Raw genomic sequence first — 24,170 nt, 5'->3', positions numbered from 1 at the left:
ACCTGCTGATGCCTTACTCTACACTGGGAAAAGAAAGTAATTGCCACCATTTCAGAGATGTTTCAGGCTTGTGTATGTTTTAGTTTAACTAAAATCTAGGTGAGACTCATTCTCATATTTGTTGATCAGACACACCATCAGATCCAGAAAAAGAAAAAAAGATTTTCAACTAGAAATTTACTTTTTAGGTGGAAATAGGAAAACATAATATAGGAAAAAAGGACATGTTTCCTTACATGACCCTATATGGCTATTCTTCATGTAGATTGTTATTGCTGACCTTCAGGTAGTCAGGTGCCTGCAAGACGTTTTGCTTTGTTCCCCGCCCCCCCTCTCCCCCGACCCCAGAGGAATGGGTTTATGTTAATTCATTTATAACCATTCAAGTTTAGGACCAGAGATACACAATGATAAGACAGTCAGAGTCAAAATTAGAAATATATTCAATGTCATCAAAATAATTTTTGTTGTTGTGAAAAGTTTTTAGTTATATGCAGATCAAACTGGGAAATGAAGTTTCAATAAAAAAAACTACCCAGTAAAGGGTGACACAATCACAAAGCACCTGTCACAAAAAGAACACTTTAACATAGTTTCAATTCCTAAAGACAAGATTAAAGCTTAAAAAGCAGGAACTCAGGTGATAATTATTATTCAGAACTGGTCATTTATTTCTGCAGGTATGGTAGATAACTATGGAAAATCTTCCCCCCAAAATTAAAAATGCAGTAGCTCCTCAGAAATTTTCTTTTGTTACATGAATGAGGAAATACTACAGAGATGGAATGATTCTGAATGATATAAAAATTCCAAGTATGGTCACAAGGCTGGATGGTTAAAATGATAACTGAGGCCAAGAAACTATAACAGGATAGTAAAGTTTCCCAGATAATGACAGGGGTTGGGGTAGGAAAAAAAGAAACAAAAAAGAAACAAGTTCTCAATTAATACATGGGAAAAACCAGGTTAACAAATGATCATGAAAATCTTGTAAAGGGTGGTCCAACTAGATGACATGGGTCCCAAAAGATTTTCTATCAGGTTTTTAATTATGGTTTGGAAGTGCCTCCTCTTTCCGGTCTACCCTCTTTTTCTGCATTCTCTCAAGTCTTTCCTCTTGGCTTTAATATTTATGAAGATGATGACTCAAAAATCTTCATTTCACTTATAATACACTCATGAAATCATACATATCTATGTTAGATATTTTCACTCGTATATTCTGATCTAACTTCAAATTTAATAAATGAAATGGCTTCATATTTTGGTCAGAATTAGTTTCCTCTTTAGATCTCTCCTTCTGATAAGGTGTTCACATATTCAATTATTTTGAGTAGAAATTTTAAAAGAACCATGGCTATTAATTACCAAATCCAATTGATTAGAGTCCAGCTTAACCCCAGAATATTAGATTTTTCTAACAATTTAGGAATATCACTTTGCTTAAAAATTTCTATTAACAATTAGTTGAATATAAAAATAACATCATACCTATGCACACAAAAATAAATTCCATGTGGATTAAGGGTTTAAGAGTGTTGCCTCCTACCCTTAGAATGATGTTTTTAAGTTTTCATCTGTTTAGTGAAAAATAGTAGCTGTTAAGGTTGCAATGTTACTATATTGTGGTTAGAAAGTAAGAGCTTATAAATCTCCCACTTTTGGGATTTATCAACATTTTGTCTAAATGTACAATTACTTTTTTAAAGTGGACATTGGAACAACTGTAGATGCTGTGTTTTGGAAATGAAGTTTTATATAGATATTTTATTTATTTATTTTTTTAAAATATATTTTATTGATTTTTCACAAAGAGGAAGGGAGAGGGATAGAGAGAAACATCGATCAGCTGCCTCCTGCACACCCCCACTGGGGATGTGCCTGCAACCAAGGTACATGCCCTTGACCGGAATCGAACCCAGGACCCCCCAGTCTGCAGGCCGACGCTCTATCCACTGAGCCAAACCGGTTTCGGCTATATAGATATTTTAAATCATGCTTGTAAATATGGCTATTAAAATCTTCCACATCTTTTATATGTAAAAATCAAAGAAAAGCAATTAAAGTATCCCACTCTTATGTTATCACTTTCTATATTATAATTATGGCTAGATGAATGAACAAATGTTTGTATCCTGATTCAAAGGACAGCAGTAGATGAGATTAACCAAAGAACCTGTATGTATATATGCATAACCCATGGACACAGACAATAGTGTGGTGAAGGCCTGGGGTGGGGGCGGGTGAAGGCTAGAAGGGGTCAATGGGGAAAGAAAAGGGGACACCTGTAATACTTTCAACAATAAAGATTAAAAAAAAAAAAACCACCAGTGAGTAAACAGGGGGAAAAAAAAAAGAACAGCAGTAATTTTGGAAGTCTCTAAAAGACTCTCCTCTCTTAGAAATTACAAAGTGGGGGTAGGATATATTCACAACACAAGTAACATTTAATTTAAAAACAACAACACACCAACAAAGAAAACCCCTACCTATAGTATATGAACTTGTATTTCTAATCTTCCAGCAAAACTAGAAATTGGCATAGAAATGGAAACATAGGAATTTTCATGCATTGTAGGTAGGAATAGAGACTGGAAAATTAAGTATACATATAGCTTATGATCCATGATTCCACTTCTGGATATATATGCCAAAGACAGTCTCACACAGGTCCATTAGGGGATATGCACAAGGGGGTGCACTGTGGTCTTTTGTGGTGCTGGGAGTTGACAGCAACCTTGGTGTCCATTACAGGGAACATACATAAAAGAGGCCATGAACCTAGGAGCACATTTAACTCAACCCTTAGCACATGGAGTTAAAAGAAAATTCTACTTTACTTTGGCATAGAAACTGTGTAAATACTTCTCTAATCCTAATATTTTACTCTGCTTCCAGAAGGATTTATTATGAGATTCAAATAGAAATTTTAAGCAGAAACTAGAATGCAATGAAAAACCTGAAGATTTTCCTTTCCAGTTCATAACTAACATTTTGTGTGTGTTTGATCTGTCTGGCTTACCTCACTTTTTAAATTAATGTCAAACAAAAACAACCTTAATAGTTTATTATTAGAAAATACATGCTTCTGGTAAAAAAACTTGACATAGGAATTTATAAAGAATCCCATAATTTTAAGATAATGTCAGTATTTTATTTTGATTCAGTTGTGTGACATATACATACATATATGTATATATATATCACACAATTATGTATAGATAAAATATTTGGAATATAAATATAGTTTTACATCTTGCTTTTTATTTCTTAATATATCATAAAATGTTTTCTTTGGGTTCTAAGTTACTGCTTTTTACTTGTTTCTCTCCATATATGATCATAATTGTAAAGACTAATATGAAATCAGCCAATACTATTAAAATAAATAAGAAATAGTGGTAAACATTTGATTTTACATTAATGAGATAAAAATATAGAGAAATAATTCATCTCCAACTTTTTTCCATGAACAAAACTGAAACACCTGACTTTTTTTTTCTGACAATAGTAAACTATTTCCCTTCTTCAACTCCAATATACAACCAGAAACTGAGAAAAAGAGATAAGAAATGTTGGGAGAAGGAATAAGAGAGAAAACACAGAGCACAGAGGTAAACACAGCAAGAACATGAGAGAAAGGGAGGAGAGGAGGAGTAACCAGAAAAACAAGAGACACAGTAGAGACAGTGAGACAGGAGACAGCGGGTGGGAAGGGGAAGAGCGCAGTGCACAGAGTGTGGGTGTACAGAGGCCCAGAGAAAAGGAGAAAGCATGAAAAGACACAGCAGTGAGAGAAAGCACGGACTGTAGAGGCTGCATAAATACAGAGAGAGGCACAGAAAGACTGAGTCAAAGAAAGAGTAGGTGTCATCAAAGGAAGGAGGGGAGGATGAGCAGGCAGCTGCAGCTATTCCCTTATACTGACTCTTAAACCCTCAAATAACAGGTAAAAAATGTGCTGGACACACAGGTTCAGGACAAAGAAGCATGAGCATATCTGAGGAAATACAGGTTAAAGACAATATAGGCAGTTCAAAGAAGAAATAGAAATGGTCAATAATCATACAAAAGAAAATAAAAATCTCAGTGGATGTGATTTAAAAAATGTAAAGCAGAATAGATACTATATTCCAGGCCTATCTGCTTGGCAAATGCTAACAAGAATGCCATTGTCAGGTACTGACCAAGGTATTATTATTATACATTGCTAGTGAAAAAATAATTTGTTTCAGGACAACTTAATAGTGTAGACTAAAAAAACTTTTAAAAAATCCTCACCCAGGGCATGTGTGGGGAGGGATGTGGGATGGGAATGGGGGGATGAGGACAAATATGTGATACCTTAATCAATAAAGAAATTAAAAAAATTTTTTTTAAATTAAAAAAAATAAAAATAAAAAATCCTCCCAAGGATATGTTATTGATTTTTAGAGAGAAAGGAAGAGGGGGAGGGGAGGAGAGGGAGAGAGAAACATCTATGTGAGAGACATCCATAGGTTGCCTCCAGCATGTGTGCCCTGACCTGAGATGGAACCCACAACCTCTTGGCATACAGGATGATGCTGGATTAAACATTTTGAATGTGCATACTTAATAATCCAGAAATTTCATGTTAGAAATATATCTCAAGGAAACAGAAAAAATCCATAGAGATGTAACAAGATAATTCATCAAAGTGCAGATTATGATAAAAATTTCAAAACAATGTAAATATCTGTCACTAGGTAACTAATTAGATAAATACTATATTTATACAATGAAACCCATAAAGCCAATAAAAATGACTACATTAATCTGCATCTGACATAGAAAGATGTCTAAGATATATTAAATGTACAGTTTCAAACAATATACATAATATGATTTCTTTTACTTGTTTCTCTTCATATATGAACATGAGTGTAAGACTATTGAAATCTGTTTTATAAAAATGTAAGAAATACTGATAAACATTTAATCTTATTCTCTCATTAAAGTCTCTTCATTAGGTATTTAGCTACATTAGAACATGAACATAATGAAATAGATTCAACATAAGCAGATGTGTGAATCATAAAATACAAACCTGTTAATTGATTTTGACTATTTCAGGACAATGAGAATTCTGGGTGATTTCCAAATTTTTTGTATTTTTTATATTATCTGAACTCTTCACATTTAGTTATCTTTTACTTTTATACTCAAAGGAAATAAAGAGAAATCTTTTTTGACAAAATATTTGGTAATAAAGAGGGACAAAAATATAAAGTGGTAGAAGCACCAGGTAAAATCATTAATAGTCTATGAGGAGCAAAAACATGAGCACAGTTCTAGTTGAGAAGAAGCCTACAGAAAAGACAGAAATCCAAAATAAAAGATAGAGAAACACAGAGAAAACAGATGAATGAATTTTAGAAAATATGATAGCATAAAGACAGGCTTAATGAACCTCTTCTTCAATAACTGAAAGACAAAATAAAAAGTAAAAAGAATATTCAGAATCTAGGGAAAGGACTCAACTCAGACCAAAAAAATTCCAGAAATACTGTCTAGAGAAACTGTTACCAAAGGCTGCTATGAGTTAACAAAAGAGAAGGAAAAAAACAAAGAAAAAAATAAGAGAGAAAAAAATACACCAAAAAACAAAAGAGAAGGGAACTAGACTGGCTGGACCTGATTGAGTCTGGAAATTACATGTAATCAGGCTTAAGTCTGGAAGTTACAACTTCAGACACCCCAGGGGATAGCCGAATCCCTGAGGAGGGGATTAACACCTCCCTGCCCTCCATGTAAGGATGAAGGACTGTCTTTTCAATCTCCCAGGGGACAACCAGTCCACTGAGATTATGGCCGGGTGAGGGTTGTAGTTGGGGGAGGAATCCTATCTAATAAAAGAGAAACATGCAAATTGACTGTACCTCTGCTACGCCCACCAGCCAATCAGGAGTATGCAAATCAACACAACAAAGATGGCAGTTAATTTGCATATCCAGGCGCAGAGCGAAGACTTAAGACAGCACAGAAGGAAGCCAAGTGCTGCAGAAGGGAGCGAAGCTGCGGAGAAGCAAGTGGGGTGGTAGAGAAGGGAGGGAAGTAGGCGGGGTGGAGGAGATGGCCGCAGGAAGCCCTATTCCTGCAGGAATCTTCCTGCAACGGGCCTCTAGTCCTACCTAATAATAGACAAATATGCAAATTGACCGCACCTCCGCTACGCCCAAGCCACGCCCATCAACAATCAGGACGAGTACGCAAATTACCCCAACAAAGATGGCGGCTAATTTGCATATCAAGACAGCATAGAAAGAAGCCAAGAGCTGCAGAAGGGAGCAAAGCTGCGGAGAAGCAAGCAAGCTGGGGGGAGGAGAAGGGAGGAGTGGAGGCGGGGCCGGGGGAGAAGGGAAAAGCAGGCGGGCTGGCGGAGAAGGCGGGGTGGGGGACAAGGGAGGAGAGCAGGCAGGGCGGGGTAGAGTGCAGCAGGAAACCCTATTGCAGGATTTTTCCTGCAACGGGAATGCTAGTCTATATATATAAAAGCCTAAGCGACTGCTGCAACCGGTCGACTGCTTGACCAGTTACTATGATGCACTGACCACCAGGGGGCAGAGGCTCAATGCAGGAGCTGCCCCCTGGTGGTCAGAGCGCTCCCACAGCCAACCTCCCGTGGCTGGCCAACCTCCCGCGGTCTCTCCCCCTGGCCGGCTGGCCCCGATTGGCCCGATCAAGGCCAGGTTGAGAGACCCCACCTGTGCATGAATTTGTGCAGCGGGCCTCTAGTAAACAATAAAGGGGAAATTCCTTTGCTAGACACTGGGCAGTAGAAGCCAAGATGGCACAGGGGGAGGTCCTTCTACTTTGAGGCATGTGCAGCAGGAGCCAAATGGTGACCATAATGGGGAGGTGCCTATCCTGGGAAAAGGATAAGATTGGATGAGGGCATGAAACCCCAGAAGATCTAAGAAAGAGACTGAATAGGGGGAGGACCCAGCACAAGCCCAGGAAGGATTAGAAAAGAGAAGTTAGTTTGAAAGAAAGCCTGCTCTCTCTTAAACCCAAGGTAATATAATCCAAGCTTAACAAAGGCCAATCTCAGTAACACACATGTACCAGTTAGTTCAAATGTGTTCTCTCTCTGTAGCAGCTGCGAGGTTCCAAGCATGGGCCTATGTGCAGCAGTGCAGTGCCTGCTCAGCACAGTCAGGAACAGAGACTACAATAGCCAGATGGGGACAGAGACTGAGCTGAACTAAGCTTAGGCATGGACTGAACAGAACTACGAAGTTTCAGACACCTCTTGGCCAATGGCATAGAATTTCCGGGCCCTGGTCCTCCTGGGCTTGGTGAGGACAAGTGTGGGCTTGCTGCCCCAGAGGCTGGACTTCCCCCATAGCGAGGCAGAGCTTAGCTATCTGCTCGTGGATGAGACACTGGGCACCTGGAAATAGTCTATTGCTTCTATTCCAATAAGTCTTACCACTACACCTCATCCTCCTATGCACAGGTCCCCGAAATGCTTTCCTCGTGACTCTGTGGAAGAACCCTATTTTCACTGGCAACAAAACAACTGGGACCAAATTTAAGGAGCCATCACAAAGCTCTTCCTACACAAAGAATATACTTAACACTAAATTGTACACTTAAATGGTTAAGATGATAGATTTTATGTATTGTGTTTGTTTTAACACAATAAAAAGGTCATTTCCCCAGTCTGAAATAGACTTTTGTATAATAAACACATAGAACAGGAAAAAAAGATGATAAAATTTAAACCAAACATACTTGTTATAATTTGGACCTTAAGCAAAATAAATTCACTTCAAAAGAAAACCCTCACATTGAGGGGGGAGGGTTAAATTCAACTAGATGCTACTTACACTGGAGCAAAATGACTTAGAAGAGCTAAAAATAAAAAGATGGGCAAAGACCAACTGTGCAAATGTACATTTAAAAATTGCATTGGATGAAACAGAATCAAAGACAAAATATGTTAAAAATGGAAAATGAACTTACTTTGGACAATTTACAGTATAATTCATAGTGATTAAAAACTGTCATCTATATTGTATGTGCCAGACATAAACTTATACATAAACCTTCAATTACCACAAGATAAATCAACTTTCAATTATATTCTTTGGAATCCTTAATGGATCAAGGAAACCAATATTTGGGAAGAATATAATAAAGATAATTAACGAAGATGATATACTAAGCATCCTACCTAATAATCCTACCTAATAATAGACAAATATGCAAATTGACCATACCTCTGACACACCCACAAGACACGCCCACCATCCAATATGAGCAAGTATGCAAATTAACCCAAACCAAGATGGCTACAGCCACAGAGAGCAAGGTTTCCTAGGTAACAGAGGAAGCCAAGCTTTCCGCCTGCCCTTGCCAGGCCCAAGCCTCCACTCAAGCTACAAAGTTTCAATTATAGAAGGTAAACAAATTCAAACAAATGGTGGCAGAATGGAGCTTGAGAGAGCAGGCCAGGGTTGCCGCCGGCAACAGGGGAAGCAAAGCTTTCCGCACACCCTGGCCGGGCCCACCCGCTTAAGGCAACAAAGTTTCAATTATAACCCCAACACAAATGGCTGCCGGCCTCGGCCTCGGAGGGAGCCCCAGGCTTGGCTCCGCTCCAGGCTACAAAGTTTCAATTGTAGAAGGAAAATAAATTCCAGATACCAGGGCCTCTGCTGGGGTTGCCAGGGGTTGTGGCCGGCCTGCAAACCACCACAGGCCCCTTGCTCAGGCCGCCCCACGCCCCAAGGCAACCCCCACCTGATCCAGGACACCCTTCAGGGCAAACCAGCTGGCCCCCACCCCTGTACCAGGCCTCTATCCTATCTAATAAAAGAGTAATGTGCAGATTGATCATCACTGCAACACACAATATAGCTGCCCCATGTGGTCAAAGATCCTGCCCCCATGTGGACACAAGATGGCCACCACAAGGTGGCCAGCAGGAGAGGGCAGTTGGGAGGCACCCGGCCTGCAAGGGAGGGCAGTTGGAGGTGATCAACCCTGCAGGAGAGGGCAGTTAGGGGTGACCAGGCCAGCAGAGGAGGAAAGTTGGGGGCAAACAGGCTGGCAGCAAAGCGGTTAGGGGGTGATCAAGCTGGCAGGCAGAAGCGGTTAGGGGCAATCAGGAAGGCAGGCAGGCAAGCAGTTGGGAGCCAGCAGTCCTGGATTGTGAGAGGGATGTCCAACTGCCCGTTTAGGCCCAATCCTTGAGGGGTCCCAGATTGGAGAGGGTACAGCCTGGGCTGAGGGACAATCCCCCTCCGTGCACGAATTTTGTGCACCGGGCCTCTAGTATTCATATAATTAGAATGTTATACTCTGTATGGAGACTCTACCTCCTTTATAACACCCTTGGAGTACTTAGTCATACATTAAGTCACAAGTCTCTATATATCCTGAAAACAGAAATAGAATAGAGCACAATCTCTAATCACGATACAGCAAAATTAATATGCAGTGAGACAATAAATCTAAGCAACAGAATTAAAAAAAATTCTCTCCTAAACTCCTCTTGGGTCAAACAGGAAATCCAAAGCTACATTATGAAACATCTAAAAAGTACTACTAATAAAAATACCACAGGTCAAAATCTACTAGTAGTGATATACATTTTTTCCCCACTTGGATATCAACAGAGTTGAATAAAGCAGTGCTGCCATCCTTATAACCACCACCACCACCACCACCAACAACAACAAAAACAAACCAACTTTAATTTCATGAATTTTCTTGAAGCCTCCGAAAGTCAAGGTCAGAGGGCAACTCTGGTCCTAAATCTAAGAAGATACTGCTGTTACCTGGTTACCTGGAAGTGATACAACTGGATACAATTAAGAAGGTTCGAGATTGGATTAAGTGCTAGAGACCAAGTGTGCACTGACAAGAGTGTGAAGCCCTTGGGGGCTATAGAAATTGAGGGAGTCTGCACCCCTTTGCTGACTATTTTCTATGAACTCCACCAGGAAAACGATTGAAGAGTTTTATGAAAGTGTCCATTATAGTGCAGACCCAGGAAAGTGAAACAGCAGCTGTTGCGGGAAGGGCACAAAACTACCAGGGAGGGATGTCAGCAAAACTGGCAGAATAGGGAGAGCTCAGGAACCTGCCCCTTTACTAGGACCAAAAATCTGACAAAAACTGTCAAAATCAACCTTATCAAAACTCTGAAATACAGTCAAAGGTACATGGCAACTAAAGAAAAGCAAGAGCAAGGACAAATAAAGTAGGAGAGAGCTTTGTGGCTTTTTACTTAGCATTGCTTGCCCCACCTGTATTCCCCCTTCCCCGGCAAAGTATTTCTGGAATGCAAGGATGGTTTAACACATACCATTATTAATGATTATCAATATATACCATATTAATAGAATTTTAAAAAACCACCCATATGATCATCTCAATAGGTGCTGAAATACTTGGCAAAAAACAAAACCCTTTCATGGTAAAAACACTCACCAAAATAGGAAAAAAATGTAACTTCCTCAGCACAATAAAGGTCATATATGGAAATACACAGCTAAAACCATTCTCAACGGCAAAAGACTGAATGCTTTCCTAAGATCATAAACAAACAATGGTGCCTTGCTTTTACCACTTCTATTTGACACTCAACTGGAAGATTTAGCCAGACCAATTAGGCAAGAAAAATAAAGGGCACCCAAATTGAAAAAGAGGAAGTAAGACTATCTCTATTCACAGATAATATAGCCTTATATATAGAAAATCCTAAAGAATGTACAAGCCCTAGCCAGTTTGGTTCAGTGGTTAGAGCATCAGTCCATGGACTGAAGAGTCATGGGTTCAATTTTGGTCAAGGGCACATACCTCAGTTGCAAGCTCAATCTCTGACTTGGTAGGGGCGTGTGCAGGAGGCAACCAGACAATGTGTCTCTCTCGCATTGATGTTTCTCTTTGTTTCTCCCCCTCCCTTCCACCCTCTCTAAAAATCAATGGAAAAAATACCCTTGGATGAGGATTAACAATAACAACAACAAAAACCTGCAAGAAAACTGTTAGAATTAATAAACAGGTTGCGTGATACAAGACCAACATGCAAAAATCAGCTGAGTATCTATCTATACACTAACAATGAACAATGCAAAAATGAAGAAAACAATTACACTTAAAATCACATCAAAAAGAAAAAATAATAAAAATCATATGGCATACCAAAGGGCCTCAGATAGCCAAAACAGTCTTGAAAAAGAATAAGGTTGGAGGTCTTATACTTCCTAATATCACAATTTATTTCAAAAGATAGAGTAAACCCAAACAGTGTGTACTGGCATACTGTAGACAGACACATAGACCAATGGAATAGAATAGAGAGCCCAGAAATAAACCCTTACATATTTGGTCAAATGATTTTTGACAAGGGTGCCAAGACCACTCAACAGGGAAAAGACTGTCTTTTTTCAACAAATACTGCTGGGACAACGAAATATCCACGTGCAAAAAAATAAAGTTTAAAGCCTTACCTTAACACTGTATACAAAAATTACTTACTGTGCTCACGGATTGGTAGACTTAATATTGTTAAGATGGCAATAAATCCCAAAGCCAACACAGATTTAATACAATTAATATAAAAATCCTAATGACCTTTTCAGCAAAAATTGAAAAGCTGATCTTAATATTCGCATGGAGATACAAGGAATTTAAATAGCCAAAACAGTGTTGGAAAAGAACAAAGTTGGAGGAGTCACCTTCTCAGTTCTTTCCACAAGGCTACAGTAATCAAAATGGTGCAGTAATGGCATACAAATAGAAATACAGATAAAAAGAATAAAACTGAAAGCCTAGAAATAAACCCTCAATTATATGGTCAACTGAGTTTTGACAATGAAGACTCAAGGGAGAAAGAATAGTTTTTTCAATAACTGGTGCTGAGACAATTGAATATCCATGTGGAAAAGAATGAAGTTTTGACCCTTAACTCATATTATATACAAAAATTAACTCAATATATATCAAAGATGCAAATGAAAGAGCTACAAGTATAAAAAATTTAAAATCAAAGGACAAATCTTTATGCCTTTGGACTTAGCAATGGTTTCTTAGATATGAAACTAAAAGCACAGCAACAAAAGATAGGGATACTGGGCTATTCATCAAACTGTAAATTGTTGCCCTGACTGGTTTGGCTCAGTGGATAGAGCGTCGACCTGCGGACTGAAGGGTCTCAGGTTCCATTCCGGTCAAGGGCATGTACCTTGGTTGCGGGCACATCCCCAGTGGGAGGTGTGCAGGAGGCAGCTGACCGGTGTTTCTCTCTCATTGATGTTTCTAACTCTCTATTCCTCTCCCTTCCTCTCTGTAAAAAATCAATAAAATATATTTTTTAAAAAGCAAAAAACAACAACTGTAAACTGTTGTGGCCTAGCCAACATGGCTCAGTGGTTGGCCGTTGACCTATACAGCGGTAGTTTACGCTTTGATTCCTGGTCAGGGCACATGTCAGGTTGCGGGCTTCATCCCTAGTAGAGGCGTGCAGGAGGCAGCCAATCAATGACTCTCTCTCATCATTGATGTTTCTCTCTCTCTCTCTCTTCTTCTCCCTTCCTCTCTGAATAAAATACATACATACATATATATATATATATATATATATATATATATATATATATATGTATTAAAAATATAAAAAAACAAAAAAACCACATTATGAATGTACTCAGTGCCACTAAACTGTGCACTTTAAAATCATTAAAATGATAAACTTTATTTTTAAAAATATATTTTTATTGATTTCAGAGAGGAAGGGAGAGGAAGAAAGAGAGAAACATTAATGATGAGAATCACTGATCAACTGCCTCCTGCGCGCCCCCTACTGGGGATCGAGCCCTCAATCAGGCATGTGCACTTGACCAGAATTAAACCCGGAACTCTTCATTCTGCAGGCCAGTGCTCTATTCACTGAGCCAAACCGGTAGGGCAAAATGATCAACTTTATGTTATATGTATGTATTTTACCACACACAAAAATCCCTCCTTAGCTCCTTTTCCCTTATCTCTTCTATGGAACAAAAAGCCTTAATCTGTGCCATTTCCAATTATTTTTTACTTAAAAAAATTCATATTGTACTATTTATATATGTAATCACTATCATTTAATACCTACCAAACCTCAATTATAATATTTATGGTAAACTGTATGGACGTCTTGTGCCTTCTTTTGTCTAGACTAGCAATCTCTAAATTAATTATGCAGTCCTACAGGAAAAAAAATATGCATGTATTTTAATCTTTACCCAAGGGTATTTTTAAAAACTGATTTGAGAGAGAGAGCATCAACTTGTCTTCCGATCACTCACATTTCTTCATTTATTTTTAAAAGTCATGTTGTAGCTTACCTCTCTCTGGCTTCCATAATTTTCTTTCACTCTATATTTCCTTTAAAAAAATCATATTTTTTTATTTTGTGTGTGTGTGTGTTTAAAAGCAACTCAAAATGTCTTGAAAGACAGGGAGAAATGAATCAACAACAACAAAAAAACCCCAGGCAATATTGGTTAGAATGGAAGTCATTCTAAACTAAAAGCTCCCCGGTGCCAGGCATATACTTTGCAGATTCTGAAGCAGTTTGAGAGAGAAACATTGATGTATGAGAGGAACATCAATAGGTTGCCTCCCTTATGTGCCTTAACTGGGGAACTAATTGGCAACCTAGGTATATGCCCTGATGGGGAATTGAACCCGCAACCTTTTTGGTGTATGGGATGACACTCAACTAACTGGCCAGGCAATATTTTTTAGCATAAATTACCAAAGTAGATATTTGCAGTGTGGGGCAAAATTAAATTTACAGTTGTTTATACAGAAAATGCAATAACTAGAAAATAATAATAAAGGAGTAAACTTTCATATACTCACAACTGTAAACCTACTTTTGCCTCACCCTGTATTTATAAATTATGTTATTACTGTACTCATATATGTATATAAAAGCCTAAGTGACCAAATGACCACCAGGAGGCAGACACTCAACGCAGGAGCTGCTCCCTGATCGTCATTGTGTTTCCACAGCCAACCTCTAGTGGCCAGCCAACTTCCCGCGGTCCCTCCCCACCAGCCAGCTGGCCCCGACTGGTCCTGATTGCCGGCAGGCCAAGGGACCCCACCTGTGCACGAATTCATGCACTGGGCCTCTAGTATAATATAAACATATATAAAATGTAAATTTTTAAAGTTTGAGAAAAAATAAATCTAACCTTTTTCTTTCTATACTACAAAGAACCATTTTGCAAGCATCACTCTTTATAAAGCACTTCTCTGGGCACACTAAATTTTATTCTTGGGTTAAAGTATGTGTTGACCCTTTGTGGGATGTCTTTGCTGAACACTATATTAAGGTCATATTAGCCTTATAGGCATTATTACTGAAACTACTGTAAGGATGCTGCTGAGGACTCTATTACACCATGGTTCCTTCTTTATGAGGACAGATGAGTAAATTTCTTTTAGGTTTTAGTACCAGAGATATGTAGTGCTTTTGAAAATTCAGTTTGTTTTTATATTATAGACTTGTGATTGATCACAAAATTCTAGCAATACTAACTGGTAGAAATAAAAGCAAAATTTGTGACTCACAACCATATCTACAAGGTACATTTTATCTCTCTCTAGCATCAACTTGTCTTCCCATAACTCACAAATCTTCATTTATTTATAAAAGTCATGTTGTAGCTCACCCCTCTCTGGTTTCCATAATTTTCTTTCATTCGAATTCTTTATTTACTTTTAAAAAATCATAGTATTGTGTGTGTGTGTGTGTGTGTGTGTGTGTGTGTGTGTGTGTTTAAAAGCAACTAAAAATGTCTTGAAAGACAGGGAGAAATAAATCAACAAAAAACAAATTAAAAAAACCCAGGCAATATTGTTCAGAATGGAGGTCATTCTAAACTAAAAGCTCACCGGTGCCAGGGATATACTTTGTAGATTCTGAAGCAGTTAGCAGCAAAGCCCTTCATCCAAAGGATAATTTGTAAATGAGTGTTGATGAAAAGAATGACAACTCACAATAGCACTGTACTACACTTTCTCACTCTTTTCCAGTTGATAAGGAATATTATAGTGAGGAAAGGGCAAATGGCTTTTTTCCACCTGTGTGCAAAGCTTAACTAAAAAGTCCATGAAAAAGGCAGTCACATTGCCAGATGCAATTTGTAGCCATGTACCTGGATGTGTTTCCTTCTGGTGTGTTCAGAAGTCATTTGGGGATAACTCAATGCTTTCTTCTTGTTCTTGCTCCGCTTCTCAATGTATCTCCTCTGATGGTCGGTGATGCTGCTGTATAATTTAACTCTCCTGGGTGACAAACAAACTCTTTCATGGCCAAAAGCCTGGATCAATCGGGCAGTGTCAATGGTGGAAAGAGAGCTGCTCCTTTCATGCAAAGTCACTTCTTTATCTGTTTGGGTCAATATATCTGATTCCACAGGAGAAGTTGTGGTGGAAAGGATGTTGGTGGCAGTATCTGTGAGCAGCTCACTCTCCTCTGAGGGTCTAGAATCTGAAGAAGTATTGTTGATATAACAAAAATTTGGCTGTTTTCTCAGAATATATTTATCAAATTTAACCTGTTCAATTTTAATCTGATTGGACCTTCCAGCTTGATGAGTAGAAAGCACCTTGCTTTTTTTAAGATCTCCTATGTTTTTATGGCATTTCTCCAAACTTTTATACCGCTTCTTTTTCTGAAGCTTGTTTCTCTGTTGCTGTCTACCATTCCATTCCTTAGTATCTCGCTGCCCTCTGCTATCATCCTGTGTACTTTCTGAGGGCCAAAGAGAATGTGTGATAGGATTCTGAAGTAGTTTAGCCAAACGATCAAGTCGTTCCACCAAGGATAGTTCTTTTCCACCCCTGCACTCGAGAGATTTATGTTGCTTCTGTCGCTCCTGATACTTGTTCCAGAGTTCATTCAAACTTGTAATGTGCTGAGTCGTGGGCTCTGGGGTGACCTTACGATCCTTTTTTTGATCATTAATCTGTTTGTCACATTTTGTATAATCTCCAGCCTGACTTTTAGTAGGATGTATCATTTCTTTGTTTCCCAAGTTTACATTGATACGGAGGCTCTCTATTCTAGTACATTCTGTCTTTTCCTCATTTTGATAAGAGGGAGGAAGACAAATATGGTGTTTGTCTGGATGATGCTGGAAGAAATCTTTCCAAGAATGCCCCATGAAAACACTTCTCCCTAAGGATTCATGGCAAAAATCTCGATCACTTGGTAGGTGCACTGGATGATGAAAGTAAAACTTGGCTGACCTGAACACAGAATGGGTAGTATTTTCAAATTCTGAACTGGACTCTGAAAAGGAGAAAAAAAAGATTTTGAAGGACTTTCAAACTATTTTCATTGCCTTTAGAAATAGTATTCACACTTAATTCTTTAGAAACAGAAGAAAAAGGAAAGAACAGTTTATATAAAGTTTCAGAAAATTTACTGCCTGAACAAAGGATTTATGCCTGGTGCCTAGTGGCTAGCCTAGCATGGTAAACATTTAAGAGACGCAAGGTCAGAAGACCGGGATTCTGGTAGGACTCTGTCACAAACTGGCTGGGTGACCTTGAGAAAGGAGCTTTAGTCCTCAGGACTATAACAGCAGCTGCTATGCACTGTTTGCTCTGTGTGGGGTATTAGGATCAGTGCTCTCTTTATATTTTTCCCCTTTTTATTCAACCATGTTGATAAAACTGAGAGATATGCCTTACTAACCCCTCTTTCAGCTAAGAAACCTGATAATTCATTTTCATTATCAGAAATTAAATGCGTGGGATAAAAAAGAAAAACTCTTTACATGTTCTAGAGCCTCTTAAAATTTCTTTCTGTGAGCCATCTTTACATATTTTCCTCCAATTTTGTTTACTGTGGTAAAATATACCTAATACAAAATTTACCATCCTCCAGATTCACTTTTTGACAGTCATTCTATGTCAAAATGGGTATTTTTAGATGTAATAATATCTAACAATCATAACCCCCAAATGTAAATAGTAATATAGGATCCATATATATTTTTGGTGTTCCAAGTTATAGGTAGAAACAAAGAAATATACATGCATGCAACAAAGTAACACTTGTAACCACAGGATCCTTTTCACCTACACCATAGATTACTGACAACGAAGGTTTTTATTAAATACTCATAATTCGCCAAAACCGGTTTGGCTCAGTGGATAGAGCGTCGGCCTGCGGACTGAAAGGTCCCAGGTTCGATTCCGGTCAAGGGCATGTACCTTGGTTGCGGGCACATCCCCAGTAGGGGTTGTGCAAGAGGCAGCTGATCGATGATTCTCTCTCATCGATGTTTCTAACTCTCTATCCCTCTCTCTTCCTCTCTGTAAAAAATCAATAAAATATATTTAAAAAAAATACTCATAATTCCTAAGGCAATTTCCCCAGAACACAGTAAGACACATGAAATCTGCTTTTATGTCTAAGTATAAAGAGACAATCTGCCCTGGCTAGGTAGCTAAGTTGGTTAGAGCATCATCCCAATATACCAAGGTTGTGGGTTTGATCCCTGTTCAGGGCACATATAAGAATCAACCAATGAGTGCATAAATAAGTGAGACAACAGCCCTAGCTGGTTTGGTTCAGTGGACAGTGTCAGCCTGCGAACGGAAGGGTCCTAGGTTCGATTCTGGTTAAGGGCACATGCCCGGGTTGCGGGCTCGATCCCCAGTGTGGGGCCTGCAGGAGGCAGCCGATCAATGATGTTTCTATCTCTTTCTCTCTCCCTTCCTCTCTGAAGCCAATGAAAAAATTTTTTAAAAGAACACCAAAAAAATCAGTGAGACAACAAATCGATGTTTCTCTCTCTCTCTCCCCTTTCCTCTCTCTAAAATTAATTTTTTTTAAAATAGCCGGGTAGGAGGGGAAAATGGGAGATATCTGTAATACTATTAATAATAAAAAATATATATTAAAAAAAAAGGAAATCCTGACAACACATGCTCAATGTAGATGGACCTTGAAGACATTGTGCTGAGAGAAGTAAGCCAGACACAAAAGGATAACATTGTATGATTCCACTTATATAAAGTAGATAGAAGAGGCAAATTCACTGGAACAGAGACTAGAATGGTGATGCTAGGGGCCAGGAGGAAGGGGGGGTAGGGGAAGTTAGTGTTTGATGGGGATAGAATTTCAGTTTGAGAAGATGAAGTAATTCTGGATACGGATGGAGGTGATGGTTGTACAACTATGCGAATGTACTTAATGTCACTGAACTGTACACTACAAAATGGTTAAACCCGTAAATTTTGTTATGTATATTTCACAACAATAAAAAAAAAAAGTAACAACTTAAAAAAAAAAAAAATAACCCAGCCAGTATGGCTTGGTGGTTGAATGCTGACCTATGAACCAGGAAGTTACCGTTCCATTCCCGGTCAGGGTATTTGTTAAGACACAATATCCATTTATGATCAAACCCTCAATAAAATGAGTACAGAAGAAAAAGTATCTTAACATAATAAATACCATATGTCACAAACCCTCAGCCAATATCATACTCAATGATGAAAAACGGAAAGCTTTTCTTTAAAATCAGGAACAAGAAAAGGATGCCCACTCTTTTTCAACACAGTTCTGGAAGTCCTATTCAGAGCAATCAGGCAAGAGAATAAACTTAAAAGGATAGAAATAATAACAAAATATGCTCCCCAACCGAAACAGAATGCAATTAGAAATCAATAGCAGAATAAAATTTGGAAAACTCAAATATGTAGAAATTAAGTAAAACATTCCTAAATAACCTATGAGTTAAAGAAGAAATAAAAGAGAAATCAGAAAACACTTTGTAATAAATGGCAATAAACTCATGAGATGCACCTAAAGCTACAAGGGAAATTTATAGTTGAACATGCCTGTATCAAGAAAGAAGAATGATCAAGTAAAGAAGCCTAAACTTTATCTTAAGACACTAGGAAAAGAATAAACTAAAACTAAAGCAAACAGAAGGAAGGCAATCATAAAAGTTAAGGTGGAAATTCATGAAGTAGAGAATTTTAAAAAGAGAAAAATAATAGAAAACAAAGGCTGGTTCTCTGAAAAGATTAAAAAAAAAAAATCAACAAACTTTTAGTTAGACTGACCAAAAAAAAAAAGAGAAGACTTATATCCAAAATGAAAGAGGGACCATTATTACCAATAAATAAACCTTATATATTTACTGAAATAAAAAGGATTATAAAGGAATACTATGAACTAAATTAGATAATTTAGATATAATGAACACATCCCATTCCTAGAAAGCCACAAACTACTGAAACAGACTCAAGAAGTAGACACAATCTGAAAACACCTAAAGCAAGTGAAGAATTTGAAATAGTAATAAAAAATTACCTACAAAGAAAAGTCCAGGCGCAGATGGTTTCACCCCTGAATTTTACTAAACATTTAAAAAATACTGATTTTTCAAATTCATTTTATGAGGCCAGTGCTACCCTGATGATAAAACCCAACAAAGACATCACCAGAAAACTACAAGTCAACAGCTCTTACAAATATAAACACAAAAATCCTCATCAAAATATTAGCAAATGAAATCTAGCAACATATAAAAAGAATTATACAGCATGACCAAGTGGGATTTACCCCATAAATGCAAGTTTGGCTTAACACAATACGATATACACATGATGTATTATAGAATTGTACTTCTGAAACCTATGTAATTTTATTAACCAAAGTTACCCCAAAACAAAAAAACTCCACTCATTTGATAACCTGAGACACAGAAAAAGCATTTGACAAAATCTAACCACTTTCTTGATAAGAACACTCAACAAACTAGGAATAGAGGTAACTTCCTCAATCTGATAAAGGGCTTCCATGAAAAACACACACTAGGCAGGTGGGGGGGGGGAAGGCATGTGGATTACAAAGAAAGAAGTAAAACTATATTCACAGATATCAAGATCTTGTATCTAGAAAATTCTAAGAATACATTAAAAATCTATTAGAACTGATAAATGAGTTCAGCATGATTGCAGGATAAAAATATTTTAAAAATCAACTGCGTTATCATACACTGCAGTTAAACTAAAAACAAAATAAAACACCATTTAATTCACAATAGCATAAAAAATAAAATATTTAGGAATAGATATAACAAAAGAAGTGTAAAACTTCTACTTTGAAAACTACAAAACACTGTGAAAAGAAATTAAAGGACATCTAAATGAATGGAAAACATCTCATGTTCTTGGACTGGAAGATAATATTGTTAAGAAGGCAATATCACCATACTGATCATAGATTCAACACAATCCCTATCAGAACCTAGCTGGTTTCTTTGTAGTAATTGCCAAGCTGATTCCAAAATTCATGTGCAAGTGTAAGAGATCCAGAATAGCACCATAAAAAAGACAAAGTTGAAGGATTCACACTTTCAATGTCAAAGCTTACTACTACCAAGCAACAGTCAGCAAGGATAGACATGTAGAGCAACAGAATAGAATTGAAAGCCCATAAATAAACCCATACATCTATGGTCAACTGATTTTCAATAAGTGTGCCAAGCACATTCAATGAGAAAGGAACAGTCCTTTTTAACAACTGGTGCTGGGACAACTGGATATCCACATGGAAAATAATGAAGTTGTACCTTTACCTCACACCATATATATAAAACATTAACAAAAATAGATCAAAGAGAGAACCCAAAATGGCGGCGTAGATAAACACCTAATCTGTGGCCATGCACAACAATTTCAAAGCTACAACTAAAAGACAAAACCTCTGTCACCCAGAGCCACGGGAGGGCTGGCTGAAAGGAAGTTCCACAACTAACGGAGGGAGAGAGGAGCGTTCAGGACATAAACGTTGAAAAACTGAGGTACCGGGGCGCGCGCACGATACGGGCTGGTGGTGGATCCCAGCTGGCGGCAGGCGTTGCTTTCTTCAAACCAAAGGGGAAACGCGCGGGACCCAAACTCCTATGGGGAGAAGCATCCTCGATGCCTCTCTGTCTCTGGACTGTTTGCCATCGGGTTGGAAAGTGAGGGTGGCTTGCTTGCAGAGCTGTGCGGAGGAACAATTGTTTGCGGCGCTGGGGCGCGAGACGCGGGGTTGCGGTTGGAGATGCGGAAGGCTGGCTGCCAGCCAGTGCTGTTTGCCACACCCTAGCCTAGTGACGTCCTCAGACCCCACCCCGAACAACCTACAAACTCACCCAAGCTCCAAGCAGCGGCTTTTGCATATGAATGGAGTGCCGCTTAACCTAGCAACCAGTTCAGACAGCTCCAAAATCTCCAAATCCCAAGCAGGGAGGAGAAGACTGGAATTCTCCTGTAGCTCCTACAGGGTGGCCTCAGACAGTAGCTGACCTGCACCCCATTGGAGATCCAGAAGCCAGTGAACCTAGTTGTCAGTGTGAGACACAGACCTCAACTCCTCACATCCATAAGTGACACAGTCAGGAGGCGGACTCAGAGAGCACCAAAGCCCCACTGAAACAAGTCCTGTACCAGAAGCGTGTCTCCAGCGCAGCAGTTATAAACACAGCGGGTCCCCACAGCCAATTGGCCTCCCAGTGTACCAACAGCAATCAAGGCTTAACTACACCAAGACTTTGCACTCAGCTCATAAAGGAGTGTACCAAGACTGTCCACCTCAGGTGATTGGGGAGGCTGAGCTACTGGCCCTATAAGTCACCTACAACACAAAGCCGCTCCATCAACACAGGGAAGCAGCCAAAATGCGGAGGCACAGAAACATGTCACGAATGAAAGAAATGGAGGAAAGTAAACTACGGGACGATATAGAGTTCAAAACCACATTTATAAGGTTACTCAAGAATCTTCTAAAAACTGGAGAAATTTGATGAGGACTTCAAGGACCTCAATGAGAATGTCAAAAAAATGGAAAAGGACTAGTCACAAATTAAGCATCCACTGTCTGAAATAAAGAATATACAGAAACTCAACTGTAGATCAACATACCCCAAGAAACAAACCAAAGATCTGAAATATGAGGAAACAAAAAACACCCAACCAGAGAAAACAAAAAATATGAGGAAACCAAAAACACCCAACCAAAAAGAAAAAAAGATCCAAAAATATGAAGATAATGTAAGGAGCCTCTGGGACAACTTTAAGCATACCAACATCCGAATTTTTGGGGTGCCAGAAGAAGAGAGCGAGCAGGATATTGAAAACCTATTAGAAGAAATAATGACAGAAAACTTTCCCCACCTGGTGAAAGAAATAGACTTACAGGTTCAGGAAGCGCACAGAACTCCAAACAAGAGGAATCCAAAGAGGACCACACCAAGACACATCATAATCAAAATGCCAAGAGCAAAAGACAAAGAGAGAATCTTGAAAGCAGCAAGAGAAAAACAGTTAGTTACCTACAAGGGAGTACCCACACGACTGTCAGATAATTTCTCAACAGAAACTATGCAGGCCAGAAGGGAGTGGCAAGAAATATTCAAAGTGATGAACGGCAAGAACCTACAACCAAGATTACTCTACCCAGCAAAGCTATCATTCAGAATTGAAGGGCAGATAAAGAGCTTCACAGATAAGAAAAAGCTAAAGGAGTTCATCACCACCAAACCAGGATTACATGAAATGCTGAAGGGTATTCTTTAAGAAGAGGAAGAAGAAAAAGGTAAAGATAAAAATTATGAACAACAAAAAGACATCAAATACATACCTACCAACAAGTGAATCTAAAAAGCAAGTGAATAAAAAGTCTGAAGAACAGAATGGACTGGTGAATATAATGGAATCAGGGACATAGAAAGGGAGTGGACTGACAATTCTCAGGGGCAAGGGGGTCTGAAGGGTGTGAGAAGAGATTGGACAAAGGTTTTACACCTATGGATAAAGACAGTGGTGGGGGGTGAGGGCATGGGTGGGGTGGGGAATCAGGTGGAGGGGAAGTATGGGGGAAAAAAAGAGGAACACCTGTAATAATCTGAATAATAAAGATTTATTTTAAAAAAATAGATCAAAGAGCTAAATGTAAAGCTAAAACTAGAAAATATTAGGAAAAAACATAGAAGTAAATCTACATTACCTTGAATTTGGAAAAGGACTGGAAGATAAGACACCAAGAGCACAAGCAACAAAAGAAAAAGTAAATTAGGCTTCATCAAAGTTAAAAATCTTTACTCTTTAAAGGACACCTTGTGTCTTTTTTAAGTGTACAAACATTTACACATATCTATTAAATCAACCTCATTATTTGCATTATTCCCAGATGATTTTTTTTAACTATGCTTTTTAAAAATTTCAGCCTGGACGGCATGGCTCAGTGATTGAGCGTCAATCTCTGAATCAAGAGTTCAGGTTTGATTCCCGGTTGGGGCACATGCCTGGGTTGTGGGCTTGATCCCCAGTAGGAGGCATGCAGGAAGTGGCTGATTTAATAATTCTCTCATTTCTATCTCTCTCTCCCTCTCCCTTTCTCTCTGAAATCAATAAAAAAATATTTTTTAAAAATAAAATAAAAACAATTTCATTTCAACGACCTAATATGAGGTAAGTATGTATGTTCAAACTTCTTACTACTATTCTGTCTTGTCCATTTCTTCTTGAAGGTCCTCCAGGTTTTAGGACAGTTTGTGGACAGTTTTGCATTTTCTCCCTAGCATCTTTTGCCTAACAATATATCATAAGAGTTATTTTCTTTTTTTTAAAATATATTTTTATTGATTTCAGAGAGGAAGGGAGAGAGAGATAAACATCAATGACGAGAGAGAATCATTGATTGGCTGCCTCCTGCACACCCACTACTGGGGATCGAGCCCATAACCCGGGCATGTGCCCTTGACTGGAATCGAACCTGGGACCCTTCAGTCCCCAGATTGAACCAAACCAGCTGGGGCCATAAGAGTTATTTTCATATAATTCTACAACTTCATTTTTTTTATAAGGCAATATAAACTTCCTTACTGATGATGCTCCCAGTTTTGTTTTATATATTTTATGCTATTTCCTGTTTAAAGATTTATGTTATAACCTCATTGTGAATTGCAAATCAGTATAAAAACATCACTCCTTAATTCCTGTAACACTTTTAATTTAATATCACCTATATTAATATGTCTCCATATTTTTCATGACTCTACTTTTCCTTTTATTTTTCAACCCTTCTGAATTATTTTATTTTCAGCTATATAGCATGGGCTTATTTT

At 38.4% G+C, this 24,170-nt stretch overlaps 1 protein-coding gene across 2 annotated transcripts in view; it reads right to left on the bottom strand.

Moving 5' to 3' along the window:
• ALMS1 (ALMS1 centrosome and basal body associated protein) overlaps positions 1–24,170 on the bottom strand; it is a 151,710-nt gene that overhangs the window by 22,024 nt on the left and 105,516 nt on the right. For both annotated transcript variants that reach the window (XM_079792033.1, XM_079792034.1), the window contains exon 18: positions 15,186–16,324. In XM_079792033.1, the coding sequence (XP_079648159.1) occupies positions 15,186–16,324 (1,139 nt within the window). The remainder of the gene's footprint in view (positions 1–15,185; positions 16,325–24,170) is intronic.

The sequence above is a fragment of the Cnephaeus nilssonii genome (genome assembly GCF_951640355.1).
Source record: "Cnephaeus nilssonii genome assembly, chromosome: 15".
Classification (NCBI taxonomy): domain Eukaryota; kingdom Metazoa; phylum Chordata; class Mammalia; order Chiroptera; family Vespertilionidae; genus Cnephaeus; species Cnephaeus nilssonii.
The sequence above is the reverse complement of the archived record's forward strand: the minus strand, read 5'-3'. Positions and strand labels throughout refer to the sequence as shown.